This window comes from Saccostrea echinata, unplaced genomic scaffold (assembly GCF_033153115.1).
Source record: "Saccostrea echinata isolate AGI-Se365-2 ecotype Australia unplaced genomic scaffold, CSIRO_AGI_Sech_v1 ptg000001l, whole genome shotgun sequence".
Lineage (NCBI taxonomy): Eukaryota > Metazoa > Mollusca > Bivalvia > Ostreida > Ostreidae > Saccostrea > Saccostrea echinata.
In genome coordinates, this window is record NW_026889750.1 from 44,379,016 (window position 1) to 44,407,011 (window position 27,996).

The window sequence follows — 27,996 nt, forward strand, 5'->3', positions numbered from 1 at the left end:
TTATAGGAAAAAATGAAGCTTATTATTTTTGCAGCTAACAAAAATAAATTATCTAACACTATTTCATTTTTAAAGGTATAACAATGTATCATTGTCAAATCAATCACATAAAACATGAGTATGACGTAACCTATCATTCATATAAATACCAATATATAAAAGACATGCAATTGAATTTTCGCTAATCAAAATTCAGTTAATTACAAAATTCTACAATCAAAGTCCATAATACAGCGTTCATCTTAATCCACCTTTAATTTCCGTCAAGTGTCTTAATGGATATTGTCATGACGTCAGCAATGTCCCTGTCTGAAAAATAAGTACTAAAATGAATGAAACGATTCGAAACATGAAAAAGAATTACATTTTTTTAAAATAAAAAATAAGTTAATGAAAAAAGGGTATTAACAAAAGGCCCATGAGCCACAACGCTCATCTGAGTCACTATGGTCCTGCTGTTCTTTGACCACCATTGTGGTCCCCCCCCCCCCCGGCCGGAGGTCATGATCGATTTAATTGAACAAATTTGAATTTACACTATCCGAAGATGTTTCAGTATAAATATGACTAAGCATGCTTTGCTATTCTTGGGAGAAAAAAATTACAGATTTTCCCTATATTTTGTTATGTAAAACTTTGATTGCCCATTCTGGCTCCACCCTACCCCAGGGGTCACGATAAAACAAAACTGAATCTACATGTACACCACCTAAAGATGCCTTCATTTAAATTTGACTAATCACGGCTTTGCTGTTCTTGAGGAAGATTTTAAAAGATTTTCCCTTTATATTCCTACGTTTAACTTTCATCGCCCAGTGTGGCCATACATTACCCCCGGGGGTCATAATTTGAATAAAATTGAATCTACACTATCTGAGTGTGTTACCATATAAATATGACTGATGATGAATTTTCTGTTCTTGAGAAGAATACATGTATTTTGAAAGATTTTTTTAAATATATTCTCATGTAAATTTAAACCCATTATGGCTCATTTTAACCCCGGGGGTCTTGATTTGAACAAATTTGAACCTATGCTTCCTGAGGATGCTTCCATATCAATATGACTAATCATGGCTATGCTTTTTTTTAATAAAAAAAAATTTCCTTTATATTCCCATATAACACTTTGATCGCGAAATGCGGCCCCACCCTACCATCGGGAGACATGATTTAAACAAACTTGAAACTACACGACCTGAGGATGCTTACATAATAAATATGACTAATCATATCTTTGCTGTTCTTGAGAGTAAGATTTTTAAAGATTTTTTATTATATATTCCTATGTAAAACTTTCACCGCCCATTGTGGACCCATTCCAGGGGAGGGGGTCATGACTTGAAGAAAAAAAAAATTGAATCTACACTGTGCAATGAAGCATTCATTAGTTTAATCTTTTCTGGCTCAGTGGTTCTTGAGAAGATTTTTAAAGATGTCATTAAATTTTCGCTAATTCTTTATTATCTCCCTTGACAGAGGGCATGGCCCTCCATTTGATGAAATCTGAATTTCCTTCAACCAAGAATGCGTTGTGGAAAAGTTTGGTTGGGATTGGTCTTGAGATTCTGGAGAAGAAGATATAAATGTGAAAAGGTTTATGACAACGACAAACAACGGACAAATTTCGATCAGAAAATCTCACTCGAGCCTTCGACCCAGGAGAGCTAAAAAACGCTCTTTTTGTGCAAAATTTAGGATATAAAAAGCATACCTGAAAATTTATTAAAGCTAGTTTGTAACATATTTAATACTGAACAAAAAAAATGTAGAAAATATACGTACTGTTTTGAAAACTACATTTTGTTGTGCTTGGACAATAGAAATATTGTTTTGTGCTGTTCTGTTCCTGTGGACAACCATGTCCTGGAACTGCAAACGAGGAGCCCATCCAAAAAACATCGTTAGGACAGCCACCATAGTTATGCCATATCTGGAAATTTCTCCAGGAATACTGACTGCAATGATAGAGACATATCTGATGAGAATATATATACCTATTTACTAGTAAGGCCGTGGTAAATAATATCTTTGTTTTACGTCCCTTTATTCTTTGAAAAGGTATCCCCAGTCCGACTAAGAAACAAATATATTTCAAAATACATATTCAATAATTAGCAAAATATAAATGAGAAAGAACTCTGTTACAAATTGTATTTTTTATTTTCAAGTTAACGTTCTTTAATCATGTCAAAAACTGAGTTTCACACAAGAGCATTAATATGATACAATACGCTTGAATTAATAAATTTCTTTAAAATTTTGCTTTTTTACTTTGGATTTTTGATTTTTTCTTTTTCTCTCAAAGATTAAGAATATTTAGATTTAAAAATCAAACAGAATGTTTCCGAAAAAAAAGAGAAAATTGGTGAAAATTTGAAGAACATTTAAAAAAAAAATACCGCATTTTGCTGAAAACCTATACCCGCAAAAGAATTTATTTACTGTGGCCTTATTAGGCCCATAGCAAGTTTCAGATTAATGTACCACTAAATAACCGGACGATTGATTGATTGATTGTATGTTGTTTTACGTCCCGTTTGAGATTTTTTCACTCATGTACATGTATAGAGACGTCACCATATACCGGTGAAGGGCTTCAAATTTAGACCTTTACTCGGCGCTCAGGGCTATTGAGCAGTGAGGGATCTTTATTTTTATCGTGCCAACCCGTGCCGTGACACGGGGCCTTGGTTTTAAAGTCTCATCCGAAAGACCCGCAATTTACACTTCAAAGTGTCGAACGCTTAGCGAAGGAACAGTTGCTACCTATTTTTTTTATCACTTAGGTCAGTCGCGGCCGGGGCTCGAACCCACGACCTTCCGATCACGGGGCGAGCGCTCTACCGAATGAGATCGTGATGGTCTTATAACCGGACGAAAAGAAACTTTCAGAAACTAGTCAGATGTACTAGATAAAATAGAAACATGACCGAAATTGAAAAGAAATCAAGGAGGACAGACAGCATCAAACATTTTCAAAGTAAACATAGTTTTTTCCCAGCAGATTTTCATCTGAGTTGACACTAGTTCTATAGATTTTATAAAATTAGGTCTACAAAAATAATAATCATTATTGCCCAGTTAATCTTTTCTTATATAATTAAAGCTTTACATTCTAGGATATAGTAAAATTCGTCAGCAATTTGAGCATTATTACAGTGAACAAAGTCTTTCTTTTAGTGGTATACCTTGTCATCTTTGAGTTTTTGCTGGAAGACGATGATTTGCTTTAGGAAAGTAAAAAAAATTCTCGAGAGGAAAATATCTAATAATTAATATAAAGGAAGTAGGTAAATATAATTACTTATTTTGTGGTTATAATTATTTATCCCCCCAGCAAGGATTTAACAGAAATGGCCTGATTTGAACCTGACAAATAAAAGAATAGCTCGTGTAGTCATTTATATTATTGAGAGCTATCTCTCTTAACAGTTTGCTCATTAGCTGGGGGTGTCGGTGTGTGGAGGCTATTTTTTGGTATGAGGAGACAATCGATCTAGAGCACCTTATAATTCTTGCATTGAAGCGGCTTCACTCAAATACATGTATAGTCGACGCTACATTATTAACTACTTGTTTCATCACCAAGAAATTTTTATCTCCTTAGATGATGTACAAAAAAGAAATATGAATAAAATAAACTTGTTAAATATTAACATGGCCGTAGGAACCGGGGGGGGGGGGGGCACGTAATAATTTTGCCGATATATAGAATACTATAAGAAAACATAGCTACTGTATGATGCTTGTGCCCCCTCAATAAAAACGTCTGATGACCATTTTTCCCTGGTTGTCAAGGAATTTTTGGTAGTTGATAGTGCCCCCAACTGAAAATATGGCTGCATGTGCCCCCAAAATGAAATTGTTTCCTACGGGCCTGAATAATCATCATTTAGTCTATTGAGTGTGTAATTATATTAACCCGTTCGTGTCTCCTTGGATAGAGAAATAGTTGTACGACTGTGTCGGGGTAACATCAGCCCAAGAGCTTGACAGGATTCGGTCAGGCATGAACCAGCTCGTTTTTGTTGTGTCTGTCCCATTGAAAACCACCTCTGCCACTTTCGTACTACTTTTGTGCAATTGGACTCGTACCTTTGGAAAATGAAACACATTTTTCACAGCTATGTTTTATTTTATGATAAGTTAATTTCGAAGGGAAAAAACATCTTAAAGAATATTTAAAACAAATCAACTTTCGGCAGTTGGCTTGGTTTCCATTTTCCGGTCTATGGCTGAGCGACGGACAAATGACAGTTTAGTACCCAATACAATAAGCTACATGTAATTCAGATAATTAAGATACTCCACTTCAGGACAGAAACAATTTGCAGCAATAAAGAGATTTGTGACTTTGATCTCTAACCCTTTCATCTCAAAATTAAGAGGAATAATAATATATAACCTTTTGTCCTAAAAATCAATCGGGGTCTTCTTTGTGTCATGTAGATTTAAGTTATAAAATTCCATTGCAAAAATCTAAAGGACTCTGAGAGATATCATCAAACAAATAAAGTGTACCATTTTATACCATAAACTGTATGAATTTATGACCTTGATTTTTCACCTTTTGGGCTCGAATCAATAGGGGTCTTCTTAAGGTAGAGAAAGTCACCACCTTGAGTTTCATTGCACATGCCCAATTATTATCTTTAAACCACTTTTTGCTATACATGCATGGAGTTTGGACTTGATCTTAGACTTTTAACTTAAAAAATAGGGATCTCTCTTAAGTTAGAGTAATCAATGAAAATTTCATTGCTAAAGATCTAAGAAAACAACAGTTTTCATCACAATACCAAATATGCAATATACGAATTTTTGACCTTGAACTTTGACCTCAAAACAAATAGTTGAAGTCATCACCTTAAGTCCAAAGAGAAGTACAGTCATGATACATGCAATTTATGAATTTGTGACTGACCTTTTTTGGACCCTAAAATCAAAAGGGTCTTCTTCAAGTCATACGGAGCCATAGGATATTTATAGAGATATCATCCGGAAACAAACCTGTTACAGACAGAATGACAGACAGATCCAACTTAAAATTTGAAAGCGGGTGGGGGGGGGGGGCAAAAATGCCAAAGATGTGAGTGAGTGACAACAAGAAACTCCATTTTAGGCGAATACATATACAAATTTACTTGAAATTTATAAGATTGCAATTTTACATGTAGTAACAAGAGGCTCAAGGCCCTTAACGATATAACACAACTCTGTAAAGGACCAATGGAATGGCAGTTTATAAAATTAAAGACTGATAAATGAATATACATATTTCTCAAAACAGGAAAATACAAGAAGTATAGAAGAAGCACTTCTTACTAATTATAACCATACACTTAGTTTGTCGGCTAAATACCCAGAAGTAGAGAAGATCTTCAAAGAATTAATGCATTTTCACTATATATGATCAATGGAGCCCCGGCCTAACACCATTTAAGTTTATAATAGCCTTTCTCTTGTAGTTAAGTTCTTCTCTGTAAAATTTGAAACCATTACATTTTCAACGAAATATTTTCAAATTTTGTACATGTACATTTTGTACATTTGCACTTGACTGTAAGATCAAGACACCTATAAAGTTTATGGTCTTATTAATCATAAATGTGGCTGTCTTTCTGTATGTTTGTATTTATATATATACATATATCTCTGATACTTTTGCTGTGACGTGTTAACTCAAATAGTTTTCAACACAATGTTTTTCAATTTTACACAGAAGAACGGCCATCTTTAAAAAATTGTCTGTTTGTCGACCGACTGGGTAAAAATGGTCCGACTCAAAACTTTTTTTAACCTCCAGGAAACGATATTTTTTTCTTTATTCCTGAATTTTCTCATCCCTTCAATATGTATGTTGAAATTTTCTAGAATAAAAAATTCCCACCTACCTACTGACCCATTTTTTTTTTACCCTGAGTCGGGAGAGGGCAAACAAACATTATTTTAAAGATGACCTAAGTTGTTATAAATTTAAGGGTCATACATGTATCACTTTGTCTGTCTGTATATCTTAAAGTCCTTTAACAACCTTTAGCGGGGCCTTCTCTGACTAAGTCAATTTTCGATTTTGATGATCATAATTATTACATCAAATTTATTCAGAATAATACTTAATTACAACTTCAAGCTTCACCAATTTCAATACCATACAATAAACTATTCTTAACTTGTCATAAGAATGCAATGGCAAATAAAATATATAGGGCTTATAAAAAATAGAAATTAAGAAAATAAAACATTTCATAAAGGACATTGATTTGTTCTTATCGAATTTTTCCACTTTATTAAGTTGTGATGTCATTTTCTTCTTCGAACTCCTCACTGAGTAAATATTCAGTATAAAAATGATGAAGGAAACCAGATATTATTTGTAAAGTGATGAATAATACTTTATTGCCTTAAACAGATATGGCCCAGTTCTTAGCTATCACGGCAGTTAAATGATTGACAGAATCAATAAGCAGTCCATTTTATTAATTAGACCGAGCTGAAATCACATGGACTCTGCTTTAAAAGCCCGATGTTCTTATAACATGTAACATTTTATGCACATTGTAAGAATTGTCCGCAATGAATGCCATAGAGTTTATATTTCAAGACGTAATGTATTAAGGAGATGGGCGAACATAGCGTGCAGAAAGCCTATAGCTTCAGATATTTAAAAATCATGTTCAGTTTGTGAATTCAGTATTTAGAGTAAAGTTCTCATTATTGAAATTTATGAAATTATGATAAACAAAACTTTTCTGAGGAAAATTTTCTCTGCAAAATTTATTCTTTTATTAAAAAAATTAATGTGGTATTCGTGGGTTCGAACCCTAGCAATAAAAATCCTGAGTATTATTTTCTTTCGAGACTAGCACGCTAACCACTAGACTACACAAGTCCTGATGAATAGTGGCATTTAAATCATGTTTGTGATATGACCCTTGACTTAATGGACTTAAGTATTTCTCGAAAAGATGCGAATGTTATGTCATAAAAGTATATTTTTAAGGTATAGTGGGTCATTGCTCCATATTTTTGGTAACCGAAAAATGTATATTTTTATGCAAACTTTGAGGATTAACTTTCAAAAAGGTGGAGCGAAGACCCACTCATATCGAAAAATAGTATTATAGTATGAGAAAATGACTCTTTTTGCCCGCTTTAGTGTGTATCTAATATTTCACAGGCAAATAATTTCAATCTTTGAGGGATTTTTGCAAATTACAGAGATTTTACATAAAGTATAATTTAATGTTAGACGAAATATCAAGGAAAATTTTGATATATTTGAAATTTAATTTTTCATCTTCATGTTTGTCACACTATAGGCTTATCGCTCGTCATGTTCACCCATCTCCTTTACATGTTGGCAATGAAAAGAATTATTTTAATAAAATGCTTAATTTTGGTTTCAGGTTACACACAATATCTAGTAAAGAGGCATAACTAACAGTAATAAAGCAAAGGGAAAAACATGGAGATGATGTGAATCATAATAAATAGCAAATTTGCTTTTAATGTCGTTTTTTGACTGCAATCACGAAAACGTACTCAATTTAAAATGTATGAAATACTTAGCAACATACTTGTGAAATATTCATCGATTCCCATTGGTCAATTGCAGATGTTCTATAATCTGAAGTACACAAGGGGGACTTTGCTGTAGTGGCACATTGGTCGTCGTCAAAATTCTCGTTAGTTTCGTCGCTGGTACCGTAAGTAATGAACGACTGATAGTCCGACGTGTTCAATCCAGTCTGACTTCGATAAATCAAAATCCATCCCGAAGATTCCTTATCTAAAGCAGAACCACCAAAGAAATCTTCATTTTTTATTTCAAATAATCTGTAAAATTAGTAAATTCAAAACAAATTAAAATAGAAATCCAATATAGACCTTACATTACATAAATCAAAACAAATGAAATACATGTATGTTAATTATTGAAGTTAGTGGGGATGTAGTAACGCGGTTGTATGTGTGTGGGTGAGTGTGTGCATGCGTAATGGGAGTACGGAAATATTGGGATCGATGTGCTCTTTTGCGAGGGATGTTTCGCTTTGCCGTGCCCAATTGTTAAAAAAACTATTACAGAACATTAATAAATATTACAGCTAATTATTTCACTCGACCTCTTTTCATCCTTTTCCTTATTGTTAGATTTGTAATACTTGTAATTATTGTACATAAGAAATGACTTTAACACATTTCTAACACTGGGAGTTTGTACTTACATGTAATAATGAGCTTTGAAGCATGTGAAGTCTAGGTTTAGGATCGGTGTTTAGTTCATCTTTTATTCTGCAAATTTTTCCAGATTTATCTTTATTCATACTGATTCAGGCACATGATAAGCGAACAGTTTGAAAACAATAGAAATTTCTTTTGAGGTCAAGGCTCAATTATCGTGGAATGCCTAGTAATTTCTAAATAAATCTAATTTCATAGCGGAATCATACTTTTAATATAAAGGCAATTCAAACTGTACAAAAGTCATGAAAGTGATGGTTTCAACCTCGCTTGTATGAGGCGCCGTTTTGGTATTTACTCTTAAACAGACTTTATAAAAGATTCTCTGGACTTGTTGAACTTAATTTGAGCCACATTCTCTACTATTTCGGCACTGATTGATCAAATGAACTGAAAATTCGCTGTAAGATCTCATTTTTTGCACAAAAAGGGGGGAGGGGGGCACTGTTAGATTTGAATAGGTGATATCACTTATTCGAATAGGTGATATTGCCATTTTAAATCAAATAAGTGATATATCACCAATTCGATTAGGTATCACCTACTTGAATAGGTGATATAACATTCGAATAAGTGATATCAGCAATTCAAAAGTTGAAAAGGTGATATCATCAACTGGAATCGGTAATTGAATAGGTGATCTGACTTTTTTTGAATACTAGGTAATATCCCTTAATGGTAGTAAATATCAAATCGGCCCCTCACACGCATGCGCAGCCAAAATCAAACATAGCCCTCACTTTTCACAAACGATATTAATATTTTTTTTCTTGAATGTATACAAGTCATCAAAAAAGAAAAAGAAACGCTATGGACAAAATAAAAATACATAGATATCATGTTTGGATTTTGATTTATTTGATATACGAGGGCTGTTCGGAAAATATTGAGACATTGTTTATATTTTTCTTTCTAATCAACGTCGTTCGTTGAAAATTTGCATATACATTTGCCAGACACTAAGAATTAATAAAAGCAAGAAATATTTTACAAATATTTCATTTTTTCTTTTCAATTAGATATTAATGTGTCAGTGGTAGGGGTACCCGGCGCAGTTACGAAATCAGATTTTGAAAATACGTAACACCAACGTTCAAATTCCCGATGGACCCATAGTAAGAGCGAAAATAATTCAATTTATGTATATAATTTTTCTATTTTTCTTTGACTTCATTCTTTGCAAGTTTGTTAGAATTTCGATCAGAAATTCGGCGTTCATAAGAAAATTAAGCGGAATAAAGAAATCTGTTAACGACGACAAAATGGATTTTGACGTCAAGGCGGCGCAGCGAGCATACCTAAAATTTTGTGTAGCGAAGAGAACTCTTTTCCAGACTGAAAGACCTGCTTAAACAATAACAATGAGAAAAACATGTCTTAGGGTTTGTTTTTTTCATTTACATATATTTTTTTTTCTTACCAATAATTCAACCAGAGTAAAAGCAAAAGCTCCGGACGACCATCAATTATTACGGACTAAATAACGTTGACCCGCGTTGCATAAATCGGTACTGCATGATGCTAAGTCAACCTCTATGACACATGTATATTTTACACTGGGATAGCAAAAGCACACATTTAAAAAAAAATACAGAATCGTTTAAGAAAAGAGACAGTTTGGTTTTTGGAATGTTATATGTGATAACAGAGAAAGAAGAGTAAACGCTTCCCGATCTTTTCACATGCGAAAACTTCTCCGGCTGACGTGACGTTAAAATGACGTAGCGATGCTGCTCCGGGTCGATAGACATATGCATGTTTATAATTTTACCGGAACTTATCTAATTATCCTATAAATAAGAAATTTTGCACATTTTGTTGACGAATTTTCATGAATTTAGCACTGTCCTTTATGGAGTTAAAGTAAATGTCTCAATAATTTCTGAACAGCCCTCGTAGAGGTTTCCTACAATTGTTTCTTACGTCGTAGAAACGTACGAGGTCAAATTCGCTGTAAACCGTTAAAAAAATCGCATTTAGTTCTTTTTTAAGTTTAATTGTTTTAGAATTGTTTTTGTTTAGTATTCTCAAACCAGAAACAACTCACAACATTTAAAGTCTGCAGTGATATTCTTATTCAGCCCTCGGTCTTCACAAATCACTTGACTTAAGCTCTTATATCCAGTCTTGCATTCCATCGAATTTCTGAACAGGAGGATGCCACCATTATAGATAGCATTTTTAATTTTTGGCACTTCACAACCTACAAATAATAATTGTTTAAAGGCATCTGTATTTTTCACACTGCGGTTATATGTATAACACTAATGATTTTTTCATGTGTGTCATATCGGTGAAAAATGTTTTACATATATTGAAATGTATTGCTATAACCATTTCTAGACTTGAACCCCTTTACGGATATCAAACACATATACAGATTTACACTAAAAAAATTGTAAATCGAAAAATCGAAAATTTTGTTCTTAGACCAACAAATAAATTTCTGGGAGATAACGACAGTAATTAAGAAGTGTTTAAGTTTAGAGGATAAATCTCCAGGTGACTTACCTGTCCGTACACACCTAGGACCAGAATGTGTTAGAACACACCTCTGAAGACTGGAACACTGCATTGTACCACAGTCTCCAGTGTCCTAGAGAAATCAAAGATTGAATAATAAAACTTGGTTAGAAAGTGTGTGTTTTATTTAATTGTTATACTAGTCCTTAATAAATTTGAGATTAAACCGGGAATGACCAGTCAGTATACTATTTGAATTAGTTTCTAAGGCGACTCTCACATTACGAATTGAAAACATATATGAAATGGCAAATAACACATGCAATTACTGGCAAAATAGACGTAAGATATATATATATATATATATATTCGATGAATTACCGTTGAGACATACTTCGTACTTTTGAACCGTTTATATCTTAAAAGGCAACGGCTTGACAGTTTCCTCTCAAATTATTCTATTATAAGAATCAAAATATTTACCAATGTAGCACAATCGATTTTCTATCTGTGAGGATTGGCTTTGAATTTAATAACGTTTCATTATAGAAAATAATACTGTGTTTCATTCATTAAATTCAAATTGTTAGCAAAATTGCTTAATTGTTTTCTTTGTTGATATCTGAATACATCAGAAACTCCACATGCATTCAATAGTGGTGAAAATATCAAATGTATTTGTCTAATATATAAAATAATTGGCTTCATTGCCATTTAAAAAATTAAACAGGTTTCAGTTATTGATCACCCATTGGTTTATAATTGATGTATAATTATTTCTGTAACATATGCCTTAATATAGAAGGAGGCATATCGAAGTCCGCTTATCCCCCATACTGTTCGTTCGTGTGTCCATCTATTCAATAGTTTGTGTGTGTGTTCGTTCCCATATATGGTTTTTACGACCCTTCCAAGGGAATGAGGTAAAGGTCATTAATTAAAGGCCCGTAGGAAGCAATTTCAGTTTACTGAGGGAGCACAACAGTCCTGTACAGCAGGAAATTAACTCACAGAGTTAATATTCGCTATACTCGCGGAAATAAAAATTCAGCGAATTCAACATACAGTGAATAATTCTTCAAAAATTGATAAGGATAAATTGAAATATTACCGATATCTGTTATTAGATTCGTTAACTCTATCTGTGTTTCCTTGCAAACATAAAAGCAGTAATTAATATAGTGGAGATCTATGTAGACTGTCTTCCTTATAACACGGGTGTACGGATCAATCACTAACACGTAGTTGTTGGTTTTTTTTAAAGCTTAATTGATAAATAAACATCTATAACTATCATTTAACTCTGCCACCTAGTAGAGGTGCGATGTAATTATCTATAAATCATGTATTATTAAATTTCACCCGTGCGTATCACTCAATCTTATTATCTTTAATCAATGCACTTACGTAGTAAAGACAATACTGTTACACATTAATTAAATTTTATTAACAGTTCAACATTTTGGCTATTGGTACTGGCAACTGATTTAGATTCAGAGGGATTTAAAGATACTACAGTAAATACTACTTTGTACTCTACTCAAACATACCTATGAACGAACACCTGCCAAAGGGCTTCTTTTTTTACAGAAATGTTTTGGATACGACTTGAAATTACTTGAATAAATCACTCGAGTATAGACTCATATGTATTTCAAAAATATTAAATAAAACAAAAGAAAGAAAGAAAACAAGAGAAAGAAAAAAAGAAAATTTATATGAATGCGTAACATTGTAAATCGTACAACACTTTGTCTTCTAATCGGGATCAGTACGGTGTTTCGTTCTATTTAATCGGGTTCAGAATCGACACAATACACAAGGAAAATAGTTGCAGTGCTGAAAAAGTTTTATGTATAATTTTTTATTTCCGCGAATTCAGACAAACGACCGCGATTTGCTGCAAGTTGAACAAATCGCGATCTTTTAACCTGCTGTACAGTAAACGAGACTTTCTCCAACTCGGCAAACCTCGTGTCTTTTGACAATTAAAAAAGATTAAGGAACTCGAGTTGAAGAAAACCAATAATTGACGCTGGCGAGCAAATATTAAGGCACACTTTTCTACCTTTAAATAAAATAAAGTTTCTTTTATTTATGTGTACATTATTACGTCAGCAAATCACTTGCAAACCTATATAACATTGGATAATGTCAAAATATCGAATCACAGTATGGAAGTAATGGGTACTGGGGTAAATCGAAGGATGTTTCCAAAAAAAAAAAAAAAAAAAAAAATACAAACGCACTCACAAAAAGTTTACATTAAGTATTTTTAAAAAAAATCCAACATACTTAAGACTATAAAAGGACAAGGTATTGTAACGGCCGAATCGGGCCCCTTATTTGATGTAAAAATCAGAACACAGTTATAATTGTGATAGTTTGTAGTTAAGAACTTAAATGATGCTTGTTTGAAAACCAGCACTAATTTTGATTCAAAGCTTACACGAAGGCCACAAGATGGTGCAGAAGTAAGACATTTTCCCGAATTTCCTCAATTCTGGTCAAATTTTGTCAAATTTAAGACACTTTTCACTTCGAGAAACATAGAGCACAAGCTTGCCTATTTGAGATTTTTATACATAAGATGCATCTGATACTAGTGTATGAAATATATAAATTTGGTAGATAGGCAAGCTTGTGCTCTATTTTTTCTGAAACAAAATGTGCTGTAAAATCAATGAAAATTTGCATAAAAATGAGAAAATTCGGAAATTGACATATTTTCTAACCTTCCTGTGACCTCTGTGTATCCCATAATCATTAGAACCAATACTCATTTTGTGGCAGGGGTGACAACAGGTTTTTAATTGATAAACTTTTGCATCATTCTAAAAGACACCCAAAACCAGGGGCCAAAAAGGGGTCTTGGCCTATCTTGTCTTTTAAGCAGTCTTGAAGTATCATCATGTAATGTTAAAGTATCAGCATATAATGTTGAAGTATCGTCATATAATGTTAAAGTATCAGCATATAATGTTAAAGTATCAGCATATCATGTTGAGGTATCATCATATAATGTTAAAGCATCAGCATAAAACGTTTAAGTATCAGCATATAATGTTTAAGTTTCAGCATATAATGTTTAAGTTTCAGCATATAATGTCAAAGTATCAGCTTATAAGAGTAAATTTAAAACTTCTACAAATGGGGGTCGGATTTTTACAATTTAATAAAAAATATGTATTCCAAAAGCAGGTTACATATTCAAATAGGAAATTATTTAACAAAACCTTTCTATACTCAACTGGGTGTAAGACAAGGGGACAATCTTAGCCCAAATCTATTTAAAATATTTATTATTGATCTACCAAATATGTTGTCTAGTACACCGGACCCTGGTACACTTAATAATTTAGAAATACATTGTCTATTGTATGCTGATGATGTTGTTCTGTTATCAACCTCAGCCAATGGTCTTCAACAAAAGCTAAACACATTAGATGAATTTTGTCAAAAATGGTGTTTAAGTGTAAATGTTGATAAAACAAAAGTCTTAGTTTTTAATAAATCTGGTAAATTGTTGAAGAATAAATTTTTATCGAATAATAGTATACTCGAAAATGTTACTAATTATAAATATCTTGGTGTTTATTTCACTGCATCAGGTACTTTTTCGCAGGCTAAAGATGCATTGTACAAAAAAGGTTTGAAATGTTATTTTAAGTTATGTAAAGATATTTTAGCATTTCATCCTCCTGTTAAAACTAGTCTACATATTTTTGACCATACAATTAAGCCAATACTGTTATATGGCAGCGAAATATGGGGTGTGTTTAGTCTTCATCACGATTCAGAAATGGTATCTCAATTGACAATGTATATAATTTTTCAGAACCTGATAAGCTACATTTGAAGTTTTGTAAATTTATACTGGGTGTTCATAAGAAAAGTGCAAAATTTGCAGTAATGTCAGAACTTGGAAGATTTCCGTATTATATTGATATCATAAAATCAATGTTATTATATTGGCATAGATTGGAAAATTCTGATAACAATTCTCTTCTGTTCAATGCTTTTATCAATTCCAAAACACTTAGTACAAGTAGAGACTCCTGGTTCTCTTGTATACTTGAATTTTTGAATGTTTTAGAAATATCAAAAAATGCCTCCTCTTTGAGTCTATCTAAATTCAAAATTGTCACCAATAATCAAATCCGCAAAAAGTTTATTTGCTCTTGGTTCAACTCTAAAGAAAAAAGTTCTTCTGGAAAACTGGATTCTTATGTAAAGCTTAAGAGTAATTTCCAATGTGAAGAATATTTAACATTACTGAATAACTTTAACTTTAGAAGGGGCATAACCAGATTAAGAATATCTTCTCACAGGCTAAAAATTGAAACTGGTAGATATATTGGACTAGAAAGAGATAAAAGAATATGTGAAAAATGTAATTTGAATGTAGTGGAAAATGAAATACATTTTACCATAGATTGTCCTTTTTACAAAGAAAAAAGAACCAAACTTATAAATGAAGCACAGAAACATAATAAAAGTTTTAATATCTTAGATAGTTCTCAAAAATATTTTTGGATCATTACATGTGAAAATATGAATGTTTTACTTCAACTTGGAAACTACCTCTCTAATCATTTAATATGACATTGTAAAGCACAACAACTTGCTATGTATGTATTTTACTTTAACATTTTTTAAAAAATTTATCTCCTTATTGATAATGTACTGCCTTTGTCTACTAATGTATCTTTCATGCCTCTCTGGGGACCCTTGATTGGAAAAAATAAATATCGTCTATAATGAATGATCTCCACATAATGCAGCGGAGGCGTCCCACAGTACACGACCAAATGCACACGGTTAAGTCTGGTTTGTGATTAAGAAAATCAAAGATTACTTTTAAATCTTAGCCTTGATCGCATTATTGACCATCCACGTTTATTGATAATTATAGCCCTGTTTTATGAAATATTTACATATTTAATTAGAATTTTATCTGATGAAGGGAATTTTCAAATAGAAAATGATATGTTAGACAGGAATATGCTCCAAAGATTAGTTATCTCGACTGTACATAAACCTTTGAACATGACATCTTAGTCCAGAAACCATGCTTCTTGTTTCTGCTGTCTATAAATGGGGATAAGTTAACTCGACTGTATAGGATCCTAAGACCAAAAGCCGCTGTCTTTGTCTTCTAGGAATTTGCCTGTCTCCCACTTTAACTCTAAATTCATTTCTAACATGACAAGTATTGGTCAGATCGATGAAAGTGTAGATTTGATCAGATACATGTAGCCTCAGATGGTCAATAATAACTAGTGAAGAGAACGAACTTTAACAGCCATCCACTATCCATTATATCAAAGATATTTAATTATTAATACAAAACTGTAAAGTAACATTGAGGAAAATGACCATCAGGGGAAATAAAAGCTGTTTCCTTCATGAACATTCACTCTAAAACAAAATCTTTCTAAAACATGATGTATTTTTTATTTTGAATTAAGCCTTTAATCTCAGAGGTTGCGTTTTTTTATACCCCTGGATCGAAAGATCCCGGGGGTATATTGTTTTTGTCCTGTCTGTCTGTTTGTCTGTCTGTCTGTTTTCAACTTTAACCTTGCCCATAACTTTTGATTGGTTGGAGCTATGACTTTCATATTTCACATGTGTATTCCTTGTGACAAGACCTTTCTTTGGGTACCATCATATTTGACCTTTTGACCTTGACCTTGGAGTTTGACCCACTTTTGCAAAATTTTATGAGACTTTAACCTTAGCCATAACTTCTGAACAGTCGGTGTTTGGGATTTCAAACTTCACATGTGTATTCTTTGTGACAAGGCCTTCCTTTGGATACCAACAACTTTGACCCTTTCACCTTGACCTAGGAGTTTGACCTACTTTTGAAAAACTTTAACCTTGGCAATAACTTTTGAATGGTTGGTGCTAGGGCTTTCATACTTCACATATGTAATCCTTGTGACATCACCTTTCTTTGGATACCAACCACTTTGACTTTGAACTTGACGTTTTACTTACTTTTAAAAAACGTTAACCAGCGCCATAACTTTTGAACAGTTGCAGCTAGGCCTTTCAAATTTCACAGGTATATTCCTCGAGACAAGACCTTTATAAAACACACAGTCTTTACAAATTCTTTAGACAATTTGGAGTGTTTTAAAGTCTTATTTATAAAAAAAAAAATTATATCCATTGATAACTAATCCTGCATTGCAGAGATTTGTCTCAAACTTCTCAATAGTAGCCATGACATTCATCTGACGCTAAATAATTACATTTCGACTACAGACTTATAAGACTGCGGAACATTAACTGGCTAAATTGGAAATATACAGCTTGCGTCTTTTCCATCTGTTACAGTCAAAACATTTAATGATCGACAATGAAATGGGGGGGTACAATTCGGCCGGTGTAACGACGAAAAGTGACCCCCGTAGAATATTGACCGGGGGTCATTTTTCTACGTAGAAATTTGACCCCCTGGTCAATATTCTACGCAGAAAAATGACCCCCTTTTTCGTAGAAATTATGGCCTGGGGGTCATTTTTCACCGTGTGGGTTGTAGAAAAATGACCCCGTAGAATAATGACCCCGTGTCTTTTTTTAATACAAAAAACTGGTTTTGGTAGGAATATTCTTGTTAGGCAAATACATAGGGGTAAAATCACGCAGCCTAAAAGCTTTAAAGTTTATGTAACAAAAGGTTATTACTATACCTTACATGTACATCAATAATACAAGATGTTTTATCCCATTATAGGAAATCAAATATCTATAGGCTATTATGCTGTTCGATGACTATAAGAGCAAAAATACACGTGTTCTTAGATTTGTTTTATCAAATTTTATATAACAAAGTTTCCAGAGTCTTCATTAAAAAAAACAAAATTATTTACTTAGCTGGTGTCAAAGAGAGAAATTTATATATGAAAAAATATGCATGGTTTCTGTGTATAATTGTAATGATCCTCTTTAAATTTTACTCTGGGTAAATAATGTAAAAAAAGAATGAAAATAAAATCTCAAGGGTTTTTTTCTGAAGTTACAAGAAAGATTAATGTTTTCGAACCCTACCCAAATAAATCTGCGTGAAAAAATGGACAATTGTTAAGAAATTTAGATCTCATATATATCTTTGATTTCTGGTAAAAAAAAAAAAAAAAAAAAAAAAAAAAAAAAAAAAAAAAAAAAAAAAAAAAAACCTCTAATAAAATATAAGGAAGATTAAATTTGTGTAAAAATAACAGAGAGGACTAAATAAAAATTCCTCTGATATTTGATCTCAAAGACACAAAAAATGGTTAGCTCAAAATCTTTACCAATGTCTTTTGTCGTTTGCTAGTGTCAACAAAGCCTATAAACAAAATGAGGCTTTTTACATTAAAAAAAATTAATTAATAAAAGAGGTGTTTGGTATACTAAGAATTGAAACAAGTTTATACACAGTAGTACGTATATCCCCTTTCTAGTTACATGTAATAATTTTTACCAATAGAAAAAACCGAATGTTGCATTATGAAAAAGCTTCCCTGCCTAATTTACATATTATTTTTTCCCTAAGTATGATAGGCAATATTAGCACAATTGAAGTTGCGTTTGCAAGACTACATAGAACTGTGCCAAAAAATATTGTTCAAGTTCGTGTCAGCGTATCTATATATAGTGGTAAGTTTTGAGGGAGTGGGTAACGAGGATGTAACCCACTCTTTAAATTTGCTAGCCTATAGAAAAAAATCCGGCATGTCTTTCCTATGCACAAATTAAGTGATCTTGCTGTTTGATACGAGGTTTTAAAAATATAAGAATTTTTAGGATAAAAGTAAACAAAAATCTTTTTTTTTTCTTACATTAAAAATCCCTCTTATAAGGAGTTACATAATGCATATGTGCATGGTGATGTAGATTATACATCTATCTATATAATGATCAAGGAAGGGGAGTATATTGCCAGTATTTCTATCACAATCGAAGGGCACTCCTAACAAAAATTTACTATAGTAAACTATAAGAGAGTTGTCCTGTAAAATCGTTAACAAAGCGTTTTTCTCGAAAAATAATGGGCGCACTAATCTGAAATTTTCAACAATTGTTTATTTATCATATTTAAGTGCATCGTAATTTTTTGGATAAAATATAGACAAAAACAAAGTGTTTATTATGCTTGAATGTACACAGGGTACGATCCTACGGCGCACGATAAATAAACTAGGGCTTCATTTGAAAATACATGAGTTCCGCGTATTATTTCGAAATAAAAGTACTAAATAGATAAGGTTGGGGTAAAAATTATCCTATTTTTAATCCACTATCTATTATGTCGTCTTCTGTAAATTTTTAAGGCATTTCCTTAAACTTTGGCAGTTTCCCGAGCATTTGAAATGGGAAAGTGGTAAACGCAACAAGCGAAAAATGGCAATGTTTGGTGACGTTACGGCGCACCGGAGAGCGGTTCCGTTTGATTTAGATGTAGTAATTACGCCCTAAGAAACTTTAAATGACTAAAGAAGAAAAAATATCACTAGATCTTTAATATACAAGTGAAATGGGAGTTTTCTAAGCAGAAGCTTTTTGATCGGGTCCCCGGGTATAACGAAACATACCAACGAACAACTACTGGCAATAGCAAGAGACGCTGTCACTGTAGAACATCGATATAAGACAGCCTATTTAGTTGTATAATAGTGAGAGTACTGTCCATAACTTATTTATAAATCTTCAGAAAGTTCCATGTGTGTGAGAGATTGGTTTCTTGACCGTTTATGGAGGAATAAAGGGGAACTCAAGTATGTGCATCAATGAAATTTTCGAATTTAAGTGGGGCTTACCCAACTTTTTTTAGCAGAGGAAACGTGACGCTGCTTGATACACTTTGACGTTATCATACGTGCGCCATAAGGCGATACCACACATAACATAAAGTCTCATATTTTGTTTATTTGAGCACATATCTAATTGAAATTTGCTATGTATATTGATGAAAAGTGTACTAGAAAATAGTGAAAATTTTAGAACGTAGTGATGATTATTTTTTACTCTAGACAACTTGTCCACGATTTTACCGATCAACCCTCGTAGTTAACTATAGTTTACTATTATTAACTATAGCAAATACTTTGATTAACCATGAAACTTTGTTTGGAACTTTTTTGAGATTTCAAAGCTGAACCTCAGTATTGTAAAATTTTGGGATGATAATGAACAAGAAATACGAGGGCTAATCAAAAAGTTCGCGAACTAATTGAATTACTTCCATAAAAGAAATAAAATCACATTTCGATGTTTATTATTTTTTAAATTGGTCCTCTCCGATTTGAATGCACATCTGCCATCGTTCTCACAGGATGAAATTACACCATTCAGTCGTCGGAATGGTAACTGAATGCCCACTGAAAGGTCACTGAAAAGTTCCTTTCCTGTGACTTTTCCGTGGTCTGTCAGTTATCATTCAGTCGACTGAATGGCAGATACATTTCAGTGGCCTTTCAGTTATCTTTCAGTTGTATCTTTTTATTGGATAATCGGCTTATTTTTTAACTTAGAAATTTTATTTCACGTTTTCTTATTATAATGGATCTGCCCATGCGCGAATCACGTGATCCAGGCGTTCACGTGACATGCTCCGTAGCGTTCTGTTCACAGAAATTAAGAAAATTTTCCGAGTTTTATATTTCTTACCATGCAAGTTATTTTTTATAACAAGAACAGCCCATTTGTCACAAATAGAGTTGGTGGATTAGGATATCTTTTCCCAAAATGAGCATAGTGACCATCACAACCCGACTCTTTTGTATTGGGGTGCGTCGTTTATCCATTGTGGATAAAGTATGGGCGCCTTCTTTTTATCATATATGATATGTTTAAAATCTAAGGTAAACGATATTTTAAGGATTCAATAATTTTATTACTGTTAAGATATTCAACTATTTTTCTTAATGCAATTTGGCGATTTTTCGTTACAGATTGCTCAACTAAGGACACATCTCTCCCCAAGCTTGCTTTCACTGGGCACCAGAACAAACATACTTTTTACCACCTCCCTTCCTTCACTAAAACAATCAATCCAATTAATGATTGAACTTCTGCCATGTCTTTTTGTCTTCATAAATCGTGTACAAATTATTATATGCTACTGAAAAGGAATTTCTAAGATAAACGTTAAGCCGTTCGTTGATCAAGTACGACTGAGTAAACTATTTTTTGTCACGTCGTCTACATATTGAGTTATATTTATATTGTGACGTCCAAACGTGGAGCACATATCTGCTATTTATAGAACATGTTTATGACTAAATGTGTGCCAAATTTCATTTTGATCTGAACTGTTAACGAGATAGTTCACGAACTTTTTGATTACCCCTCGTAGTTCCCTAAAATATAGAAAAATTGTGCACATATAAATTTAAGAGCATAAAATACCACAATCATATATTCAAAAAAATACTTTGATTTACTATAGTGAAAACTTTGATACTGCATTAAACTATAGTTAACTTTGGTAAACTATAGGGTTTTTTTGTTAGAGACTATCAGTGTTTTTCATATAGCGATCCTGATACAAACAATATATATAGTGTTTCATAGTTAACGTTATTTAGATACATTCGTTTTTCCCTACAATAGAGATAATATAATTATACAGACAATAATTGTAAGTACACAAATTACAGTGAAAACAGCAAATCTATGAGCCAGTGCTTACCCCGCACACACAACAGAGAGATTCGCAGGGTACAAGATATATACCCCCATTTCCTTCGAAGCGGGGGTATTAATATTCATGTAATAAATAAGGATAAATGAACCTAAAAGAGGGAAAAAGATATTATATGATATTAAAAATGAAGCAGCAATTTTTTCCTTGTCTAAAAATAATAATACAATACGTTTTTTGTTTCAATGCAATGGTGTATCCAGAAACTGATACATGTAAAAGCTGGGGTGGAGGTAGGTTGAAAGCGGGCACAAATTTTAAGCTAGAAGTATGGGGCCACAAACTTGTCCTTTAAATCGTTTCCGATAACATCCATTCCATACATGTATATCGTTGTCAGAAACATATCATGTCATTTTTGGAACAAAACCTGTGAGAAAAAAAGCAAGAAAAAAAACCCAAAATGGATTATATATATTGGATGTAAAAAATAGCAAAAATAACCATACCATATACATTGTATATCATGCTAGTATTGAGAAGTGGCGTTAAGTAGGGGAAGGTACTTTGCTCCTCCTCCAATATACATTTGAAAGAAAAATCAGGAGACTCTAGGCCTTCACCGACCCTCCCCAACATCGGATTAACGCATTTCACACATCATTTCTAAAGGTTTAATTATAAAATATAGTGAAAAAGTAGGGGGTCAGATTTCTATGGGGGTCATTTTCAACGTGTGTGGAGTCGTAGAATTACCGGCCTGGAAGGGTTTTTTACAGTCGAAAAATGACCCTACTTGCCGTAGAAAATTGACCGGGGGGTCATTTTTCTACGGAGAAATTTGACCCCCCGGTCAATATTCTACGGGGGTGACTTTTCGTCGTTACACCGGACGTGCGAGAAAACATTGGATTGAAATTCTAGTTTGAAATTCATTTTCAATCCACCTGAGCTGTTTTCAAACGCAGAGTGTGAATGTATGATCCAAAAGACAAATAATTTCAATTCCCAAATACATACTGTTTGAAATTCATATTTATCATTGTTTATATGAGTTTTAGTCTATAATTTTAAGGACACGTAAAAGTCATAGAATACAGAGATTATTTTTTCAGGGGATGGCTATTTGATTCTACAAAGGGGGGGGGGGATAAAAATTGTCTCGTCAGATCATGCCTTGAAGTCACATGACAAAATATATTTATTTCTAGGATAACAGGAGATATTTTCTTCAATTCTGTCTTCACTGAAAAATGTTTGACAATCAAAAGCTTTTTTTTTTTAAATTTCCAATTTTAAGATCGTTCAGCGATCATCCCCCTCCATCCCCCAAACACATGCATGCACATACCTAACAAAAATCAAATATTTGTCCCTTTATAGTTTATATTTCTTTAAAAATACTGATCAGTACTTCTGATTTATATATTTAAACTTCAAAATATTCCGAAATTGAAATTATTTGTCTTCTGGGTCAATCAGTAACACATTACCTGCTAGCGTAGCTGAGGTGGATTGAAAAAGAATTTCAAACTAAAATTTCAATCCAATGTTTTCTCGGACGACCGTGCCGAATTGTACCCGCCCATTCCATTGTCTATCATTAAATGTTTTGATTGTAACAGAAGGAAATGACGTATGCTGCATATTTCCAAATTTGCCAGTTAATGTTCTACGGTCTTATATACTCATTTTGATTAAAATTCAGATCCAAATTTTACTTTACTACATGGTGAGTGAATTATATTGAATGGAACTCATATTCCGTGCCATTGTCGGCCAATTCGGTATGTAGCGGTAATGAGTTGTTCTCGGCATTAGTCCTTTAATTTGATAAAATGTAAAGGTAATGACCGCCCGAAAATTTGAGAAAATGCTAATTAGCCATTCGGGATAGATAATATCAGTTTTTATACGGACAAACCATGTATTCTCCCGTATCTTCAGTTTGTTTGAATATACATACATGAATGCTTGCATAGACTATGACATATCTAGCAAATATTATCAACATATGAATAAAACATTATCAAATAATCCAACATGTACTCACACTTGTCAGATTAACTTGGACGTAAATACTCGATGGATTCTCGAACATGTCTTCCGGTTTGTCCGTGGAACTGTAAGTGTTTAATTCACAGACCAGATGATCCCTGTCAAAGTTGACAGATTTACACCCTCCTTTGTACGATTCACATCGCCTAACACACATCTGTATCCCCATTTTGTCAAGGGTCAAGAAAGAATGTCCTAGCAAATGCTGTCCATGTAATTTTGAAAAGGATTCCACCAGAACTGGAAATAATGTAAAGAAATACAATTTAAGTGACATTTTAATGGTGACCGTTCATTGAAGCGATTTTCTGCATATGGTTTAAAATTTACAATAGGAATCAATTCTGCGCTTGCTTTATTGATTTATCCTATAAATCAATTTTCAGGTATATTTCAGAATTCGCCAAGTGGTTGTTGATTTTTTAATCAAATGGGTTAATGAACATATAAACAAACAATGTAAATTCATATTACCAATTATGCCGTTTTCTAGAGTAACAAAATGATTGGATTCTGACTTTTTTTGAAAGCAATTTTAAATCTTAAAATTTAAATGTAAATAAATGCTTTGAATACAAGCAAATTCCAATAGTACAGACATGTATAGATGTACAATGAATAACGTGTACATTGTTAAGTTAGGAAAATCGCAAACAGTAGGTTTCTAACCCCTACCCCTAACGCACGTCTCAATACCCCCCCCCCCCCGAAAAAAATGTAACTTAACTTCAATTTTGTTTTTACAACCTCTGAAAATATTTATGCAGTATGCCACTAGCACTTTTTTAAATAGATGGGATGGCGGTACCACAAACAAATTAAGTTAGAAAACGTAAATCAGTGAACAATGGTTCTGCGAGTCTGAACTCAATCATTGCATCATACATCAACTTATAAATACAGCAATCTCCATGCATAGAGAAATTAAATCCGTATAGTTATTGTTTTCATGAATTTTTTTCAAAATTCAAAGCTTTAGAGTTTGGAACTCGAACTAAATAGTTAACTCGATCAGTACTTCGGTACTGTAGGTGAAGCAAAAATAAAATAATTTAAAAAAAAAAATTCTTAAAAGATAGCTCTAGGATCATGAGCAAACCTTAAATTTGCAACGAAATTCCTTAATTTCATATAGAAGATTTGAGAGAGAGAGAGAGAGAGAGAGAGAGAGAGAGAGAGAGAGAGAGAGAGAGAGAGAGAGAGAGAGAAAGAGAGAGAGAGAGAACACACACACACACACACACACAAAACACGAGTGTCAGTCCCGCGATTTTTGATTTTACATTTAACCCTTTAAAAAAAATTCTGCATCGATTAAAAGGTTCATAAATTTCAATATTTTTGACCGTGTGATAACACTTTATTATTGTTGAATTACCAAGGTTGGTCTCAAAGAACAATAGCTTTCACGATTTCCTCTCATTTCAGTTTCATATCTACATGTATGTCAGAACTGAAATCTATTGGTGAAAAATATCCTCCTGTATAAGCTGTTCTGATAACGAGATTTTGCTCAGGTTGGTCGCTGGTGGTGGATTTTCTGAGATGGATAAGTTAGAGTTATGAGCGGTCAACTGTGATTTAGTTTCTTCACAACAAAGAAATGAATCCCAGGGAAATAACGGTCTGAAATCCACATTAGGCGATGAATATCCAACATATTCCACTGTGATGGAAATGAACTGCTGAATTTTAACGAGATGCCATCTCTGAAACTCAAGGTAAAACTGTCCATCAAATGGTGATTAACGACAGTCGAATGACCATTCAATATATTGCTGGTACCCTTAAGATTAGCTATGGGTCAGTTCAATCAATATTGTGAAAAAGGGGAAGATAAACAGTGATCGATCTCAAAAATCTTTAAAACAATACACATTAGTGAACAGGGCATAAAATAAGGACCCTCGGAAATTTTAGAGGTTGAATCATTCTGATTGTACACACAGGTACTCCTGAACTTGACACTAAAGGATGCTGAGTTCTTCTTTAACATTATATATTATATGTAGCCTTTCGAGACCAGGTCTTTTAACAATCTGCTGGAAATCCGTGGGGATTTATTTTGCCGCTTTATTAACAGACCTGTTTAAGACTTTTATGAAGCAGAATATATTAAAAAAGTTTTACATCTCTTGTTGTGGCTTTCACTTTAGATATATCAGCGATGGTTTATCAATAAACAATTTTCAGTTTGTTTTCAGTCATACGTTTCTTTGATATATTCCGCTAAATAAAAGGCATTGACCCATTTCTTTCATATTTGGATGCTTAATTAGACAAAAATTATTAATGGCAAATTAACAACTAAATTTTATGATAAACGTGATGACATTAGCTTTTATATCGTCTACTCACTTTATTTATGTAGCAATATAGCATTATCACCTGTATATGGAGTTGATGTCTCCAGGTTGATTTGATGAGCATGTTACGTATAATTTCTAAAACGAGACAGGCTACTTACAAATAAGTTGATGTTACAAGGGTATGGAATTTTACCATTAAAGTCAACACATCGTAAATTCAATGGTCTATAGAATGACATTGCTTGCAAGTACAACGTGTTGCTAAGTCGAATGTTGATTGACGAATTTAATACAAATTGTTACGCCATTATTATTATTTTTTTAAACAGATTTATCCCTGTTTACCCTATCAAGATAATGGGCTCACGGCGGAGGTGACTGGTCCTGTTTCCAGAGTTTGCCCTGATCACATTTTGTATTGTTAAACTAAACTTGTGAACATGATTGCTGTTCTTGATCTTCACATCTAAACTGAGTGGAAGAATGTCTGTTAGCATTGATGAAGTAATTTGGTATAAAAACCTTCTATACGCGGGATGGTATCAAAATATTTGACGAAATGTTTACATACTCTTTGTGGAAGTTATTTATAATGGTTCTTAAAATTGTAAAATATAAAACCTCAGATCCCAAGAGAAAAAAGAAATTAAATCAAGTTAAATATGCAGTTTGATAATCTAGATAAGCTTACCCATCACATTGTTTCTGTATTAAATTTTTAACCCATAGTATAATAACAACACAAGATATCAAACTCCGAAATACATGGAGTGCCCCCTTTACTGCGTGAAGTCCTTTATATTTCATTTTTAAATTTTTTAGTCCGTCGGATGGGACGTTCATTGACCCGTGTCACTGATTGCAACCCCCTTGGCACGCAAAAGATTGTTTCTCGGTTTTCGAAAAAGAGTAAGCTCACCGGGGGCCGCCAGAGAAACCCAAAAAACTTTCAAAAACCGGCTATATGATATAACCTTCACACCGAGGTATGGCTGAAATACTGTCGATTCGGCGTTAGGCAATATACAATTAATCAATCATTCATTTCCAATAATTTGATATTTTCTTGTTTTTGTTTATAATTGAATAAAAAAAAATGGTTTAATTGTTTGGAAGATGCATTTCATTGTGTACTTATTTGTTGAAACAAAAGTTTATTGCGAAGTTTTACCATTGTAAACCAAATGTTTTAGAATTTGTCAAAGTATGAAATGTTAATAAAGCTAAAAAACTGAATATTTTTGGGAAATATATGTATTTTGCAATAAAAAAAATATTAAAAATTCAGAGCATTTGTGTATGTTTTTATAAATAACCAGCATTACAAAAATACCTTTCAATCAAACCTAAACACGTTTGGACCGCTCCTTATGAAATTATCAATCATGCACTGAAATGTATAACAAATATAGTGTTAATTTCTGTTTTGTTTAAATAGAACGTTGTCCAAGCGATCAATATTTTTCTTGTTTCAGTTCTGCGAGTGGACAGAGCAGTGATTAAATAATGATTTTTGGATTGTGTTTTAAGTGGTTTTTCATTGAGTTATAGAGTACGTCAGCAGATGACGGAGATTGGAAGCAGATAATAGTGAGAGTAAATAGAAGCATCCAATTAATCACAGTAATTGAAGATTAATTACAATTAATTTGCTTTAAAAAAATCGAAGTTGTTTAAAGTTTGTTTTTCCTTTTTTTTAATTCGTTGTATTCCCACAAAGGATATTCAACACCATAATTCATTTGCTGTATTAGAATTTTAGAGAAGTAACACTACAAACGAAAGAGAACTAAAGAATGCAAAACATAAAGTTCAAAGTGACGATAAAATAATGCAATAAAATTTCACGAAATGAAATAAAAAAAAAGAATAGAAAACAATTAATGAAAATAAATAGAATAAGCAGTTTACCCATTAGTCACAATTTGAGTTATAGGATAAAATCCCCACTTTTTCAATTTCCATAGAGTTCATAATATGACAACATCGAAGAAAAAAGTTAGCTATCTCATCTTTTTTCTTAAAATTGGAAAAATTTCAATAAATTTCAATAGAATCAAACATTTTCGGCAAAAAATGAAACAATGTAATTGAGCTAAGGGGTTGACAAAGAAACAGTTATTACCGGTACCAATTTTTCCCCATAAAGATTTATTATTACCCTAAAGGGCTAGAATCCTATAAATCTTAAAATTTACTCAGTAATGTACAAGTTATTTCAATCGAACATAGGAAAGTTTAAGGACAGATGACAATAATATATAATATTTCCCCTAGAAC

The 27,996-nt window shown here is 32.8% G+C and overlaps 1 protein-coding gene across 1 annotated transcript; it reads right to left on the reverse strand.

Moving 5' to 3' along the window:
• Window positions 1–231: 231 nt before the first annotated feature.
• Window positions 232–26,411, reverse strand: LOC133197724 (uncharacterized). The gene is made up of 8 exons (XM_061333905.1): window positions 26,408–26,411; window positions 23,403–23,647; window positions 10,759–10,843; window positions 10,295–10,450; window positions 7,584–7,795; window positions 3,926–4,098; window positions 1,786–1,958; window positions 232–309 (listed from the first exon to the last, which is right to left on the reverse strand). Exons 1-8 carry the CDS (start codon window positions 26,409–26,411, stop codon window positions 254–256), a joined length of 1,104 nt encoding a protein of 367 aa, XP_061189889.1. The 3' UTR covers window positions 232–253.
• Between the last annotated feature and the right edge of the window lie 1,585 nt (window positions 26,412–27,996).

Bases quoted from the DNA above. Each gene is read 5' to 3' on its own strand.
- LOC133197724 (XM_061333905.1), bottom strand. The intron at 10,451-10,758 runs GTAAGTCACCTG...TATTATTTGTAG, and splicing joins TCCTAGGTGTGTACGGACAG to GTTGTGAAGTGCCAAAAATT. The intron at 4,099-7,583 runs GTATGTTGCTAA...CATTTTCCAAAG, and splicing joins AATCGATGAATATTTCACAA to GTACGAGTCCAATTGCACAA.